Genomic DNA, 16,395 nt, shown 5'->3' on the forward strand with positions numbered 1-16,395 from the left:
CTATGCTTCCTTGATTTGGAACCCTAGAATTAGCACCTTTCTGTTGCTAGAATATTCCATTGTTGGGCATTAAAGTAACAACCAGCTGAGCAGTTGGCAGTTGTGACATTAACCCTGGAGTTGAGGGGAAAAAGGGACGGGGACACGCCGCCTGCTTGCCACAGGATCAGCAGGATGTCATAGATGGGAACGGTGCTCGATTAGCTAACTCCCTCGCGTGATCAAGGCAAATCAATTTGCCTCTGAAGCTCTCTGCCTCTGTGCCTCATGAATTTTCCACGCAATTCAATTCCATTCAATGCGCATGGGCGCACGACCCGCCCATTTCCCTCGTCACATTTACGCATTTTCCTTCCACTTATGCGGGCATCGGATTTCGTATCAAATTAACAAATTTATGCTGGCTGCCAGCTGTATGTAGTTCTGGCGTTGGAGCTAACGGCCATCAAGCCATAGACCAATCCTCGCTACTCCAGTATATATCCTACAGGATCAGACAGATGGGAGTGCGAGTGCGAGTGTCTCTTCTTGCCAGACAGCGGCGCACACATTTCCTATATACACTCCTGCAGGAGTAAGGGAATGCGGAACCCCTGAACTCTCGTATCTGCTGCCCCTGCCTATGCCTTATATATATATATTTACCCCCACCCGTACCCCCTGTGAACCCTCCTTGTCTTTGGACTACAATTGCAACATTTGCGCGCGCTAAAAGTAAAAAAAAATACCATATTCTATAGTTCACAAATGCGATGCCGACGTCTTGACAAACACATAGATAAGGACTGCGGCGCGGTGTCTAAGGATAAGGAATTGTGGCACGAACCACCACCAAAACAAGCAGAGCGTAATAAATCTTTGGCAGGAGCCACAACGACTATGGAATACTCTTGAAAGTGCGCTGTGATATCAAGGGGAACAGGGAACTGTGCGATTTTGTATTTGGGGTGTAATATATCTAAAAATAACAGATATAATACTATAATATAATACTATCAGAATAAATACAGAATTATTTATCTGTAATATAAATAATTTTGTCTAGAAATCCTTACTCCTAGAAAAGGTGTAATTTCTACCGGAATTAATACAGAATTATTTATCAGAAATATAAAGCATTTGGTCTAGAAAAAGTATAAATCTATAATACTTTTTAGCAATATCACCTGAGAATTTTTGATCTATATAAAGATCTACACAGAATAGCCGGTTATCTACCATTAAATATACATATGTATATTAAAAAAAAATATTTTATGTGTATGAAAACTGTACATCTATGAAGTAGAATCCGTTATCATACTTTTCCTATAAATAGTGCAACGAAGTACTGTAATTCTGCTGACAGATTTATCATACACGCACTGCTCATTTCTCAAGCCACCAAACTTCCTAAGAAACACAGAGATACCCCACCTGGCATAGGGTATACCAAAGCCACAGAGGTGAGAGACAACGACAAATGCACTGCAGGAACAACAACAAAGAATGATCACTTCCACGACGCGACACGACGACGACCCTTTGCCCGTTCCGATTGTCGGGGGTTGTTCTTCGGTACCAATAACTCTGTACATTTCTCCCTCTCCCCGCCGTCGGCCCTGCTTCGGCTCGCTTCTCGGGGTCTGCCTCTGCGCCGGCGCATCGACAGGGAATTCAGTTAGGTTTTGACAGCGGAACGCGTAGGTACAGACTTTGAGAGAGAGAGAGCAACGGGTAGCAACGGGAAAGCGGGGTATTATTGTAGTGTAGAGAACAGACCACGAATTACAGAAAACAGGAAACAAAAAACACTCAAAATTGAAACGGACAGATTTGTTAAACAGAAATTAAAAGTTAAAGTTGTGTTTATTTTTAATTATTGAGTTTTTGTTATTGCTAAAAGTTAAACGAAAGTTATTTATGAGACGTTAAACAAAAACAAACCAAAAAAAAAAACAAAAGAGATTCGTGCAAAGCCATAACAAAGTTAAGCAAAAGACAGCAGCCAGAATGTCCTTCTCCAAGGCCAAGTTGAAGCGTTTCAATGATGTGGATGTGGCCCTCTGCGCCTCGCCAGCTGCCTTCAACAGCTCTGCTGGTTCCACGGGCAGTGCCACGCCCACAACAGCTGCTGCTGCCGCCGCAGCCGCCACTGTGGCGGCCAATCCGGCACCGGTGCAGCCGGAGCGCAAGGAGCAGATCGAAAAGTTCTTCAAGGATGCGGTGCGCTTTGCCTCCAGCTCGAAGGAGGCCAAGGAGTTTGCCATTCCCAAGGAGGACAAAAAGTCCAAGGGTCTGCGTCTGTTCAGGACCCCATCGTTGCCGCAGCGTCTGCGCTTCCGTCCGGCGCCCAGCCACACGGAGGCACCCGCCAGCGGAGCCTCAACGGCGGCCTCCACGCCCCTGCACTCGGCCACCACGACGCCCGTGAAGGAGGCCAAGTCCGCCAATCGTCTGAAGGGCAAGGAGGCGCTGCAGCAGGAGATCCGTCACAAGAACGAGCTGATCGAGAGCCAGTTGAGCCAGCTGGATGTCCTGCGGCGTCATGTGGAGCAGCTGAAGGAGGCGGAGGTGAAGCTGAGGGAGGAGCACGAGCAGGCGGTGGCCAAGACGGAGCAGCTGATCGAGGCCCTGTCGAGCGAGAACCACTCGCACAAGGAGCGCAACGAGCAGCTGAGCCTGGAGCACACCCAGCTGGTGGAACGCCTGGCCGCCATGGAGCTGGCCCTGCACCAGCAGCGGGAGGATCACGAGCGCCATGTGGACACGCTGATCGCCGAGAGCGAGGCCCTGCGGCTGGCCAACGAGCAGCTGCAGCAGACCAGCGAGGATCAGATGGTCGAGCAGAACCTGCTGAATGTCCAGCTGAGTGCCCTGCAGGCGGATGTGGCCCTGGCCAAGGAGCGGTGCAGCGAGGAGCAGCAGAAGACGGCCCAGAACATCGAGTTGATCGAGAATCTGCAGAAGAACAATGCCTCGCTGCTGGCCGACGTGTTACAGCTGAAGGAGCAGATCGAGCTGGATGCCCTGGCCTATGCCCAGGAGGCCAAGAGCAGCCACTCCGAGCAGGAGTGCCTCCGTGTGGAGCGCAACACTCTGAAGAACGATCTGGCCAACAAGTGCACCCTGATCCGCTCCCTGCAGGACGAGCTGCTGGACAAGAACTGCGAGATCGATGCCCACTGCGACACCATTCGGCAGCTGTGCCGCGAGCAGGCCCGCCAGACGGAACAGCAGCAGGCGGTGGCCAAGGTGCAGCAGCAGGTGGAGAACGACATGGAGAGCGCCGTCGAGCGGGAGAAGAGCTACTGGCGGGCGGAGCTGGACAAGCGCCAGAAGCTGGCCGAGAACGAGCTGATCAAGATCGAGCTGGAGAAGCAGGACGTGATGGTCCTGCTGGAGACCACCAACGACATGCTGCGGCAGCGCGACGAGAAGCTGCAGAAGTGCGAGGAGCAGCTGCGCAACGGCATCGACTACTACATCCAGCTGAGCGACGCACTGCAGCAGCAGCTGGTCCAGCTGAAGCAGGACATGGCCAAGACCATCACCGAGAAGTACAACTACCAGCTGACGCTGACCAACACCCGGTCCACGGTGAACATCCTGATGGAGCGGCTCAAGAAGTCCGATGCCGATGTGGAGCAGTTCAAGGCGGATCTGGAGTCCGTGCAGCTGGCCAAGGGCGCCCTCGAGCAGAGCTACCTGGGCCTGCAGGCCGATGCGGAGCAGCTGCGCCAGCAGCTGACCGAATCCCAGGAGGCGCTGAATGCCCTGCGGTCCTCGTCGCAGACGCTGCAGAGCGAGGTATCGTTGAAGGAGTCGATGCTCCATGAGCTGCTTGCCGGCGAGGCGGAGACCCTGGCCAAATTCAATAAGATTGCTAACTCGTTCCAGGAGCGTATCGACGGCGACGCTCAGATGGCCCACTACTACGAGCTGCAGCGCAAGGACGAGACCCGCGAGGCCTACATGGTGGACATGAAGAAGGCCCTGGACGAGTTCGCCACCGTCCTGCAGTTCGCCCAACTGGAGCTCGACAACAAGGAGCAGATGCTCGTGAAAGTGCGCGAGGAGTGCGAGCAGCTGAAGCTCGAGAACATTGCCCTCAAGTCGAAGCAGCCGGCATCCGTGTCGATGCTCACGACGCCCAGCAAGGCCAACAAGCCGAACACCACCGATCTGGAGAAGATCGAGGATCTGCTCATCGACTCGGAGCTGCGGGCCGAGTGCGACAAGATCACCTCGTGGCTGCTCAACTCCTCGGAGAAGCGTGTGCGCCAGGACAGCAGCAACGAGATCAGCGAGCTGCTCTCCTGCAAGTCCTCGCCACGCCCACAGCGCACGCCCAAGGTGGCCACGCCGCACAGCCCGCGCACCCCACGCACCCCACGCACACCACGCACCCCCCGATCCGCGGCCGGCACTCCCAAGAAGACAGTGCTGTTCCCCGGCAAGGAGAACGTGCCCAGTCCGCCCCAGAAGCAGGTGCTCAAGGCACGAAACATCTAGGCTATCCATCCACCCCCCTCCCTCCTCACCATCTACCCCTATATTCTATATATCCTATATACGAGTACTATTTCTATTATAAATTATACGTTAGCTAAGATCTGATTCAAAATACATAAACATCGTTGCATACAACACTAGAACGAGTTCTTTTCCTTCTTTGATTTTGCTGCGTGATGGCATTTTCCCAGGCCGGAAGTAGGCCTGAAGGATGGGGCGGGGGGGGTTGAAGATGAACCACCCGGATCGACCAGTTGGATAACCATCTTGCGACGCTGATTGCGCACACGTGAGACTTGTGCGCGCGGTGCCAGTCCTGTTCACTCGATGGGAACCCCCTGACAGGCACTCACCTCCTCAGGCGGAACGAGGAAACGACGCAACGAAATGTGCAGCTGCGCCTGCGCCCCATCCTCAGGGGTGGGTTGGCCTAACGTCTTGAGCACGGAACCGAGAAAATACCCATGCACCACCACCACCACCACCACCACCACCACCACCAGCGTTCCATCCATCCCGTCCCTCCATCGGTAGCCTTGCAAGCTTGGGTTGGTTTTTGGGCCTGGAAAAAAGTGTTTCATTAACTGTGACTTGGGCCTGTTGACTGACGGGGTTTTTCCTCTTTTTTGCCTTCCCTCAAAAAATCTTTTGGTGCCTGCCAAAGAGAACCTTTTGTCTTGGCCGGAACAATGCTGCGCTGCTTATGACCTTTGACATTTTTCTGCACTCACAATGCGCCAGGGGCAAGGCAAACGCTACGTACGAGAGTGTGTGTAAGTCTTGCCCAAGTCTTGGATTTATTTATTGTATACCGTACATACAGCTGTACTTTGAGGCAGCTGCATCCACAATTGACGGGGTTTTTACGGCAGGGCAGAGCAGGGTGCATACGTATGTGTATAAGAAAACATTCTATTGCGCATAAGTAAATTGAACAGCTTTTGTAGGAAGCATGTAACAATGGATAGGATAGGAGGGAGGGTCGGTGTTGGTCCCGGTGGAAGGAAGTAAATCCAAACCCTGCGACAAAGACAAGTAGGGAAATGCGCAGATCCCAGGAAAACGTAGATTAAGGATTGTAAAAACTGTACCCTACCTGAGTGAATATTAACTATGGTGTTATTTCTCTTTACAGTTTTGAACATCTGAAGGCAAAGGACACCAACTTCGAGCAGCGGTACGCCAATCTCGGGAACATCTACTTCAAGCAGGGCGTCACGGAATTCAATTGGGACAGCAACGTGGATGATGCGCTCAGCACGGATCATTGAACTCGAAACCAAATATTAATGTTTAGCCACTAGATTTAGTCAGACACCAACTCAACCACAAATACAATATAGCAGAGTGAGGAGGAGGCAGCATAGACACTACCGAAGGACTTTACACTAGCGTCTAAGGATAATGTTAAGCCGTTTCGGCTTGTCTCATCTAAAACAAAAAACATACACACACACAGACACACACACACACATATATGTATCTAAGAGCCCTACAAATAGTAAAGCAAAAATCTCCGTGTGCGCGTATTATACATTTAAACCTAAGGCTACACTCAGAAATCTATGACCTATAACCGTACATACTCCTTGCTGATAAGTCGCACACACATACCATCGGACGAATTGTAAATACTTTTGCATAATGCATAATACGATATAATACCTATATATATTTTATAAATATAAATCGAGTTATGAGCCAGTGGGAGGGCAAACTCGAATTACATTTACACTGTCACTGCGCATCGACTACACGCCATAAACTAGATTAAATAATTAGTTTTAGCATAGTGCTCTTTTGTTTTATTGTTATGCCAAGTCTCTGCAAAGCCAAATCCACACGTAGTCTAAGCGCGTAGTGCTTGGAAAAATGTTCTCGATCCAATGACGCATTTATTTTATTTAACTGCTTAGACAACCCCCAGACCTCTGTAAATACCGCAGAATACTCTTACAAAAAGGATTCAAAATAAAACAAAAATCAATTTTAACACGAGTAGAGAGGCGCACGTAACTGCTAATTTTATACAACTATTGTTTTGCCAAACAATTGGATGGCAAAGTGAGTTGTTAGCTGACATAATTGTTTCAGACAATAATTAATTGGAGATCGACACCAAGCAAAAATCGATTGATTGAATGCGACATTTGAATAAACAAAGCCAACGAAATACATATACAACAAAGAAAATTGCATAAATCAAAACATAAACAAAAAACAACAACATAACCCTGGAAAACCAAATGTAAAATATATTTCAAATATTGATTAATTAATTATGAGGCACGGCGCACAACAGTTGTGCCGTTTTATATAGCTACCAGAAGGGAAAATACCATGACATTGAATAATTCAAGCATCAAGCATCTTTCATGTACATTTTCTTTAGCATTTTCACGAATTTGCAGTGAGAGAACCACACAATCAGCATAATAACAACAAAGTAAACACCACACATACATGCAGGTCAAATTGAATAAAACAAATGAATCAATAAAATACACAACAGACATATCTATTTATTTGCGGGTCACATTTTCAAAATTAGGCCTAATCGTTCGGTTTAAAAAGGCGTTATTCATGTTTCTACATGAATTCTACATCACACTCAGCTCGTTAGCGCCCCCACCATCTGCGGTACTTAAAAATTATAGCATACTTTCAGTCTGAAGCGAGAATATTGGGGATCCTGCATGAATATATATTCTGAACAAGGACTCCAACAAATATTTTCCCCCAATCATGGAAAGCCAGATCGGTAGCTGCATAATTTAATTATTGTGGTGCTATTAGCTAAGACCGTAAGGACATACTTTCCCAGGACATTGCGAATCTAGACAGTAGAATGACATCAAAGTCTGGATTACGAAAATGAGGTAGATTTTTGGCAAATCTAATGATGCGAAAATCTCGAAATGCCACGCTCCGCTCGGCCCTTAAATAGTCAAGATATTGACTACACAACTTGCGACCGCTCAAATCATCGAAAACCGGAAATTTTAGGTCTGGGATACCAGGCGAACAGAAATCAGCAGCAAGCAACTTTAGCGATTGCAAACAAAATATGTTGCATACTTTTGGGGGAACAAAGAATCGAGGGGGGAAAAATAATTTTTCATAAACGATTTTTCAGCGACCGACCTTCTGCTGATTTCTGTTCGCCTGGTATCCCAGATTTAAAAATCGCAAAAATCTCGGTTTTGAGTGCCACCAAATCGAAAGTGGTTTCTGTTCCTGTAATCGGAACTACAGCCCCTACAGCCATATATATCCGGTTTTCTAAGCTATTTTTTATACCCGATACTCAAAATGAGTATTGGGGTATATTAGATTTGTGGTAAAAGTGGATGTGTGTAACGTCCAGAAGGAATCGTTTCCGACCCCAGAAAGTATATATATTCTTGATCAGCATCAATAGCCGAGTCGATTGAGCCCTGTCTGTCTGTCCGTCTGTCCGTCCGTCCGTCTGTCCGTCACTATAAAACGTATATCTCAGAATTTCGCCCCACCCCCTTTCGCCCCCACAAAGGACGAAAGTATGTTGCATCCACAATATTGCACATTTGAGAAAACTAAAAACGCAGAATCATAGATAATGACCATATCTATCAGATTGCTGAATCTGGACCAGATCAGATAATTTTTATAGCCAAAAGGAACAAATCAATTTGCACTGGCTTCGCAGCGCCCGACGTCACGCTCAGACTGATTTTCTGTCTCTCTCGCACGCACTCTTTGTCGTGTCGTTTAATATTAGCTGCGTCTGCCGTCTGACTTAGTATCGGGTATAACAGTAGAGTTGCGGTGTCCGCAGCAACTCACAACGTTCCCCCTCGTTTAGATTAGATTTGATTGAAAAAATTTCCCTTTTAAGGATCAAGGATATTTTCCCCAGTCTTTAGCTATCTTCGCCATTCATGGGCCTATCTGGGCGTGCCATGGCTTCCTGCAATCGGAAAAATATCCTTGATTCGTTCAAGGATCAAATACATTTGAATGCAGCTTTTTTCTTTACGCTTTATCAAGGCCACAGAATCCACGATCAGCGCGTGGCATATCTTTTCGGGATAAGAAGAGTTCTGCCAATCGATTGGCACCGAAAGTTATAGTCATAGTTTTATAGAATAAAATGGTATAATTGGTATAATAAAACTACTTAATGTGTCTGCCTTCAAATCAAAATCACAAGTTGGGGAACCTTCCGAAGCATCACAGAAGGAAAAAATCTGATATTCGATCTAAAGATCATCTTCGCCGTGACGTGTGAATCTCGTCATATTAATTATAGCTTCATAATATAAAATATCATTCAATCGGTTCAATGATCAATGGAAATTTGTTTCTTGCCCAATTTTAATGACATTAGATAATTTAGATAGCTCTTTCCCATTTCGCAGGCAGCACACGTCATTGATGGTATAATAAAAAGAAAACAATGCTAATAATAAGTCGTCACTCAGACTGGTCGCAAAATCTCCGACTAATTTGCACCAATTTGTGGAGACAACTAACCAGTAGAACAAACATCGTTTTCCCTTCAGTGATACTCGCATAAAAATATACGATCGATGAAAAATTAGCAGAATCAGTGCGACTACGTTCGCCAAGGTGTCAGCGCGGCCTGGTCATGCCGGAATCGGAATCGGAATCGAGTGGTGGTCCAAGCCGACGCAAGTCATCCGTTGCCGTGGACGTTGTGGAGCAGATCCATGGAAGCTTTGGGCGCTGGCAGTTGCGGACCATACTCCTGATCTTTCTCTGCAAGATTCCCAGTGCCTGGTTCATGGCCTGCATAATCTACACGGCGCCGTATCCCTGGAAAGGAGAGCTTGTCTGTCGTCCGTCGGACTGGAATGCCAGCGAACCGCTGCCAGCGGATGACAGTCGAATTAACAATCTGTGGCAGGAGGAACGCAGCACAGATCGCCTTTTCAATGTGGATGTGTGTAACGCCTATGCCCAGACCCTAGCCCGAGGTTTTGTGACTCGTCATGGGCAGGAGTGGAATGCCACTGCCTCGAAAGACGAGGCATCATCGTCATCGCTTCCCTGTGAACAAGTGGAGCACACAAGGGCATACAAGTCGCTAATCACGGAGTTCGATTTGATTTGCTCGCGTCGCGTTCTGGTGGCTGTGACGCAATCCTTTCATGCTTTGGGGGCGCTCATTGGCGGTCTAATGGCCTACACGGCTCTGAAACGGTACGTACTTCGGATATTACTACAATAGATCGATATTAATGGGTGAAATTCCTCCTCTAGCATCAGTCCGCGACGCCTCATGCTGTTGGGGATGCTGGGCCAGATCTTCTGCGGGAATCTTACGGGTCTGGTGGACACCTACCAGTTGCACATCTACTTCCGCTGCCTCACGTCCATATTCTGCGCTCTCATGTACACATCGGGGCAGTTTATATGTAAGTGGAGTTGCTGTCAAAATCAAAAGACCCAAGACACGAACTTACATCTTACCATCTTACATCTTACTCACTTCAGTGAACGACATTACCTCGGGACAGGCTCGGATTATTGTCATCACTTTGTCGGAGCTGTTCTGGTCTATTGGACTTGTACTGCTTCCTGGGATATCCATATATTTCGATGACTGGAGCTACCTCTATGTGGCCATTTCCTCATCCCTCATCGTACTTGTCTGGCTGCATCGCTGGATTGCGGATGCTCCCCGCTGGCTGTTGCGACACCAGCGCGTTGAGGCGGCACTGCGCCAGCTGCTGGAGTCGGCCACCTACAACAATCGAAAGGTGCCGCTCACCCTGGATGTTCAGCTCACGGCATACGCCAAAGATCTGGAACTGATGGCCGAACAGAAGCGCAGCTACTGCCGAATCTGGGATGGCGAGACGAAGCGCAGTCAGCTGATCTACATTCATTGGATCTGGGGCTGTGCCATGGTCCTGTACAACATCACTCTCCTGATGATACGAAACCTGGGTGCAGCTCAAGTTCATGTGAACACAGCGGCCTTGGGATTCGCCGAGATGGTGGGCGTCTTTGTGGGTCTCTACATGATTCTCTACACGCGTCGCCATTGGCGCTGGGCAGGAAATCTGATGATTGCTGCAGGGCTCAGCACCTACCTGGTCTGGCTGCTGCCTGAAACTGGTAAGAAATCTGGAATTAAATTAAATAACCCTGCCTAAAATCATTCCTTCTCTGTAACTAGAACGCAACTCACGGCGTGTGGGTCTGGAGCTCATATTCTGGCTTATATTGAAGCTGGCCAACTCCGCCTCGATAGCCGTGCTGACCACCTGTACGGGGGAAATGGTTTCCAACGAGAATCGAGTCTTGCTGATGCTCTCGGTGGTGACGTTCAGTCGTTTATGCCTGGTCTTTTGCCCCTTCCTGAGCACCTTGACTGTGATACATCCGCTGGTGCCCATCACCATCATTGCCACCGTTGGCTGGATCTATGGCCTGGCCTTGAGACGCCTCAACCGTTACTACTGGAACACGGAACAGCCGCACATCAGCCAGGTGCCCACGCCCAACACCTATCGCCGTCACTCGGAGATGATTCTGCGCCGCTGCAGCTCCGCCAGCACAGAAGTCAGCGGCTTCAGCAACGAGCTGTTGACCAACTTTGAGCGGGATATGGCCGTCAGTATTGCCGATATCTGGCATATCAATTTCTATCCCATTAATATGTGCGACAGCCTGGCGGAGATGGAATTGCAGAAGAGACCGGGAGAGGTGGAGACAATTGATGCCTCAAAATCGCGCAGCTTGGAAACCATTTGAGGAGATTTTGGACAGCCTATAAGTAGGCTTTGGAAAAGATACATTTTGGAGGGAGAAGGATGTGATGCACGATAAATTATGTCAGGCCTTGATATTATACTAGAAATTACCTTAAAAGTCTAGTGCCAAAATAGAGTCCTTTCTGTATGATAATAAGAGAATACTATGCTTTAAATTATTTTGTTGCAATAAAAACAATCATAGGAATTAAATGCCAACTAAAACACGCCTTCTTCTATATGTATGTATCTATGTATCTACAGATTTCGCCACAAAAATCGAGGCTTGCCTAAAGGTAAAAGTAACCGGTATCAATCAAAATCCGAGCATTTGGCGTCACTGTCTGCTAATTAAATTATGAATCTTTCGTTTGTTTCGTTTCAAAAATGTATGAACTCAATTAGCAATCGACGTGATACGAGTTATAACAAATTAAATTAATTTAAACAACAAAATTATGATGATCGATGGCACACAGAACATCCTGGAGCAAAAGATCCACTAGGAGTACTCAAAATGGATTTATCAGAAGAGAACGAGAAATTAATGTAGGTCAATCGCAACTAAAGAAAGAACCCAACAATCGATGTGTCATTGCAAAAAAAAATAGAATAAAACAGCAACACACAGACAATAAAGATTAAAATAGAATCCGCAGAGGGCAGAACAAGTTGGGGACAAGTACTACCCCACCGACAAGCAGCTGATAACATAAAGAGAAAAAAATAGTATTATTATGGCCCCTAAGCCATAACCCCTTTAGCGGAGGAGCTCTGGAGAGAGACCCCTTCTTACGGTGTCGCGCCAAGATAATGCCACACTTGATTGCTAAACTCAAACAGAAACCCATACCGTAAAGAGCACTGAGAGACGAGACGACACTTTATCGATTAGCCTGCTATTTAATAAAATTAAATATTAAATGGGCAAACAAGTTGCGGAAGTGACATGTAACCCTTGACCACAATTGCTTCTCCGTTACAAAACATAACTATATTTTGAACTTGTAAAATTAAACTACAATACCACAAAAATTGGATAGAAATTTCCAATAAAAAAAAAGGAAAATATTGAACTCTGTTAATGGGTTTTTATTATTTAAGCAAATTCATTTAGAAAATTAACGCTCTTGGGTCTCCGTTGCTGTCTGCGAGTGGGTATCGGGACTGTCTCTGAGGCCCCAATGGCGGCGATACTGTCGTCAGTTGCCATTTGATTCTCAACCGATTGAGACGCGTTCGCTCCCCAGGAGAAAATCGGCGCCGCGACGTGCAAATTGGAAAGCTGCCTTATATACCCGCACGCACACAATATTCGTTGTCGCTTAATTAATTATAATAATTTGTATGCAGTCAAATAATCAAACAGACAAGAGATATTTCTACAAAGTGTATCGTGAACGAAACAATATTCACTTGAATGTTTTTGGACTCGAAATTGTTTTGTGATCGCTGAAATCAAGAGTTTTCAAAGTTGCCGTTGATAAAGGTCAGTAACAGGATAGGCACAAAACTTCAACAGAAAACTCACTGTGGTTCCACAGTTAATTAGAGTGCATTCCATTCAAGTGAATAAGTAGTTGGGTAATTCATTATCTTGTCAAAAACTTGACCATTCTATCAGCTACTACGCCTTCCTGGTACTTTTAGGTCAGTTGTGCGCTCTGTGGGCAATAATTAATTTGCATTGGGATTCAAAACAAGTCATTCAACTAATGGCACGACCTGCCATTGCAGGGAACCGCACCACTATCGGATCAAATAGGAAATTCAAATATTCAAGTCCAGCGAGAGACCAGACCAGTTTCCCATAATTAACACTGCCTGGAAAATATGAAGCTAAAATATTTGCACAACCAATCGCTGGACAAACAGATGTGCCGCCTGGTCTAGTCTGGTCTGGTCTGGAGGTGGGGCAACTTCTATACCAGACAATACCAAATTAGCACCTGCCGAATCGAAGCGTAAAGACTGCGGTCAATAAAGTCGATCAAACAGGGGGTTGACAAGCAAAGATCTAGCAAATTAACAGATTGGCAATGTTTGTGCATTGCCAACAACCAACAACCAGATAATGCACTAGAATAAACACTCATTATCTGCCTTTAATCAACCGATATCGATACAACTATATTGTTTGAGGTGTGTGATTTACAGATGATACGATATCAGTGCAAGGCAACAATAAGAACATCCATATCGAAGAAGAACTTGCAGAAAGTCTAGTTGGGAAGAGGCGCAAGGGCCAAAGTCCATGAGAGAAGAGAGGACATTTCAAAAGCTACCTTCAGTTTACTCTCATCTCTTTCGAGAAGCACAGTCGAGAGAGTGCGCCCTCAGCATAACTTTGAGAGAGAACATTACAAAAGCATACGACATGTCTGTTCATGTTGTTCTCCCATCTCTTACGAGAATCAAAGTCAAGTGAGTGCGCCCACAGCATAACTGTGTCTCTCGTCAGCTGAAAAGTCGAGAGAGTGCGCCCACGGCATAACTGTTAAGTTGTATACCCTTTCGTTCTAAGTTAAAGCTATGCAGAAAGCCTTTTCGTTCCCAGCAAATAAATATATTCTTAATTACAGCCATTTAAATTAGCATGTCTCATCTTAATAGGATCCGAAATAATGCACTTAAGTTTGAGCCCAATCGGACGACTGCATCATAGGAAACATTATAAACAAGGCACACGTCCCACTCACGCTCTCTCCTGTCCTTGGTGTCAAAAGGCAGAAGGGTATTTAAACTTAAGCAGGCTATCAATAATTTTTTCCGATATACAACCATAAACATTCGCATAGTAACTTTAGAGGATCGGGAATATGCGAAAAATTAAAATAAAATAAATAAATAACTTACATTCATCCTTGTAATAATGAAAATCAATCAAATAAACAGTAACCGCAGACATTTCAACAATTCCGCGTGATATTCAATGCTCAAGTGATTTCAGCTGTAAACCGCTTTCAATTTATATCAATTTATTGTGGCAGAGGGGGGTACTACGGCCATATCTGAGAAGAAGAAAATAAATAAACAGCTGATTTGAGAAATATGTTTGGCAAAGCACCTTACAAATGTTTTCCACTCGTTCTTTATCGACAGAATGTCCCACTAGCGAATAGCTACGGAAGCCATGGTTAACCTGCCGGCCATACGTGCCGGACGTCCCGCTACGCCCAGTCCCCAGATGTCCCAGCGCCAGGTCTCGCACTCCCATTCGAATGAGATTGAAACTGATTCTGCGAAGAGAATGAGAGCTGTCACACCACCGGCCCCACCATTGGGGAGCGATGTCATTGGCGATGTGGTGGGGGATTTTGGCATCTGGCAGCTGAGAACGATCCTCATCATATTTCTGTGCAAGATTCCTGCCGCCTGGTTCATGGCCTGCATCATATTCACGGGCCCCGAGCTGTACCCCGGCTCGGAGTTCACCTGCGACACCAGCTACCTGGAGGCCAGCAGTAGCTCCAACTACAGCGTCTCGGATAATCAGTGCTATGTGATGGATGAGGCCACGGGCAGCAGGAGCGAGTGCGAGCAGTTCTCCTACATGTCCAGCTTTGACTCCCTGATCATGCAGTTCAACCTGGTGTGCCTGAGAGACATATTCGTGGCCTGGACTCAGTACTGGCATCTCTTTGGTGTCCTTGTGGGCGGCGTCCTCGGCACTAAGATGATGCTGGGCATTAGTCCAAGGAGCACCTACTGCGTGGGAGCTGTGGCCCAGATTGTGTGCGGCGTCGTCACAGGGTATGCCAGGGACTTCAGTCTTCACTGCGCCTTTCGATGTCTCTCCGCTGTCTGCTGTGCCATCATGTTCACCGCTGGACAGGCTATATGTGAGTTTTATCAATCGATTGCTATGTAAAGATCTATAAAGTCATCTCTCTCTAGTTGCGGATATCACTGCGGGAATGCATCGCATTAGTGCCATCATCCTGTACGATACCTTCTGGTCCGTGGGGGTGATCCTGTTGCCCGGCCTCTCCTCATTCTTCAACAGTTGGTCCCTGATCTATGTGGGCATCACCTTCCCCACCATCATGCTGATCGTGTTGCTCTACTGGACTCCCGACTCTCCCCGCTGGCTGCTCCGACACGCTGTCGACCGTTTCTCCATCGACAACGTAGAGCAGATTGTGCGCGAGGGAGCCGCGATCAACGATCGCACCTTTAAAATACCACCCGACTTTAGGCAGCAGTTGGAGCATCTCAGCGAGCGACTCAAGGCCCAACCGCCGCCAGCTCCCTGGAAGGAGTTGTGGGTGGGAAAGCGGGCCAAGACCCACATGATCGCCGCTCATCTGGCGCTGGCCTTCTTCGTGATTAACTTCATGGGGATGCTGCTAAACATCCGATCCTTTGGCAGGGACTACCTCGTTCCGAATACCATAGCCATGGGTAAGAGATACCCAGCTATGACTGTGATCTCTGATATTAATGCTCCTTCCTCCCACAGGATTCTCTGAGATCATTGGCTGCTTCCTGGCCTTACACTTTACCCTCAAACACAACAAATGGAAGTGGCAATGTGCTGGAGTTTTCAATATACTTGCCGGAATTCTTGGCTGCCTTGGCTGGATCTTCACCAATGCAGATCAGAGTAAATATCCACTGAATCCTCCATTCCAACGAAATCTTAAGCCCATCTTTCTTTCTTTCATTAGTGGATGCTGATCTCAAAGTCAGTTTGTGGATGATCATTGCCACCATTCCCAAGGCGGCTGTCTCCTGTGCCCAGTCCATGATCCTTGCCTGCATGAATGAGCTGATGCCGGCCAATAAAAAGCAGCTCTTTGTGTTCTCCGTCGTTACCTGGGCCCGTGTGTGGCTGCTGTCGGCACCGTTCTTCAACGTACTTAAGAAGATCGATACGGCCATGTCGCTGACCTCGTACTGTGTGTTCAGCATCCTGGGTGGGATCTGCACGAGCCTGCTGCTCACACCCAGGACCAGCGTGGCTCCAGTTGTGCCCCAGGCAGCGGTGGAGCAGGGCGACAAGAAGGAACAGTCGCCCCTGAATGCCCCAGTGTGGACCATTGAGTCGGATGTGAACAATACACGATTGTAGGATGGATTTGGAGATCCTTTTTTGATTGCCAGCTCCTGGATAGCTTTGGTATTACTCAGCTAA

The 16,395-nt window shown here is 47.2% G+C and overlaps 4 protein-coding genes and 1 long non-coding RNA gene across 9 annotated transcripts in view; 4 read left to right on the plus strand and 1 right to left on the minus strand.

Moving 5' to 3' along the window:
* Positions 1-6,492, plus strand: part of LOC108155945 (heparan-sulfate 6-O-sulfotransferase 2) — a 104,324-nt gene extending 97,832 nt beyond the window's left edge. Inside the window, exon 6 of one of the 2 annotated variants that reach the window (XM_033388441.1) lies at positions 741-945. In XM_033388441.1, coding sequence (XP_033244332.1) covers positions 741-894 — 154 coding nt within the window. In that variant the 3' untranslated portion in view covers positions 895-945. Of the gene's footprint in view, positions 1-740; positions 946-5,629 lie in introns of those variants that run through there. The other variant, XM_017287110.2, reaches the window with a different exon arrangement.
* Positions 1,643-4,583, plus strand: LOC108155944 (E3 ubiquitin-protein ligase BRE1). Of its 2 annotated transcripts, XM_017287109.2 has the most exons (2): positions 1,643-3,789; positions 3,880-4,583. In XM_017287109.2, the coding sequence occupies exons 1-2, from the start codon at positions 1,993-1,995 to the stop codon at positions 4,492-4,494; spliced, it is 2,412 nt and encodes an 803-aa protein (XP_017142598.1). In that variant the 5' UTR covers positions 1,643-1,992; the 3' UTR covers positions 4,495-4,583. The 2 variants fall into 2 exon arrangements, with proteins under 2 accessions (XP_017142598.1, XP_017142597.1); XM_017287108.2 differs by having other exon boundaries at positions 1,643-4,583.
* A 2,613-nt stretch (positions 6,493-9,105) lies between the features above and the next one.
* LOC108157199 (solute carrier family 22 member 1) lies at positions 9,106-11,280 on the plus strand. The gene is made up of 4 exons (XM_017289131.2): positions 9,106-9,699; positions 9,760-9,914; positions 9,994-10,620; positions 10,682-11,280. The coding sequence occupies exons 1-4, from the start codon at positions 9,125-9,127 to the stop codon at positions 11,257-11,259; spliced, it is 1,935 nt and encodes a 644-aa protein (XP_017144620.1). The 5' UTR covers positions 9,106-9,124; the 3' UTR covers positions 11,260-11,280.
* Positions 10,537-14,354, minus strand: LOC117187216. 3 transcript variants are annotated; one of them, XR_004471974.1, is made up of 4 exons: positions 14,115-14,354; positions 11,370-11,401; positions 10,694-11,286; positions 10,537-10,617 (listed from the first exon to the last, which is right to left on the minus strand). It is a non-coding gene; the product is annotated as an uncharacterized LOC117187216 (long non-coding RNA). The 3 variants fall into 3 exon arrangements; XR_004471973.1 differs by lacking the exon at positions 11,370-11,401; XR_004471972.1 differs by having other exon boundaries at positions 10,694-11,401.
* On the plus strand, positions 12,453-16,371 carry LOC108157200 (solute carrier family 22 member 13). The gene is made up of 5 exons (XM_017289133.2): positions 12,453-12,747; positions 14,361-15,100; positions 15,156-15,662; positions 15,721-15,864; positions 15,929-16,371. Exons 2-5 carry the CDS (start codon positions 14,392-14,394, stop codon positions 16,330-16,332), a joined length of 1,764 nt encoding a protein of 587 aa, XP_017144622.1. The 5' UTR covers positions 12,453-12,747; positions 14,361-14,391; the 3' UTR covers positions 16,333-16,371.
* The last annotated feature ends 24 nt before the right edge of the window (positions 16,372-16,395 follow it).

This window comes from Drosophila miranda, chromosome 2, assembly GCF_003369915.1.
Source record: "Drosophila miranda strain MSH22 chromosome 2, D.miranda_PacBio2.1, whole genome shotgun sequence".
NCBI classification, from domain to species: Eukaryota; Metazoa; Arthropoda; class Insecta; order Diptera; family Drosophilidae; genus Drosophila; species Drosophila miranda.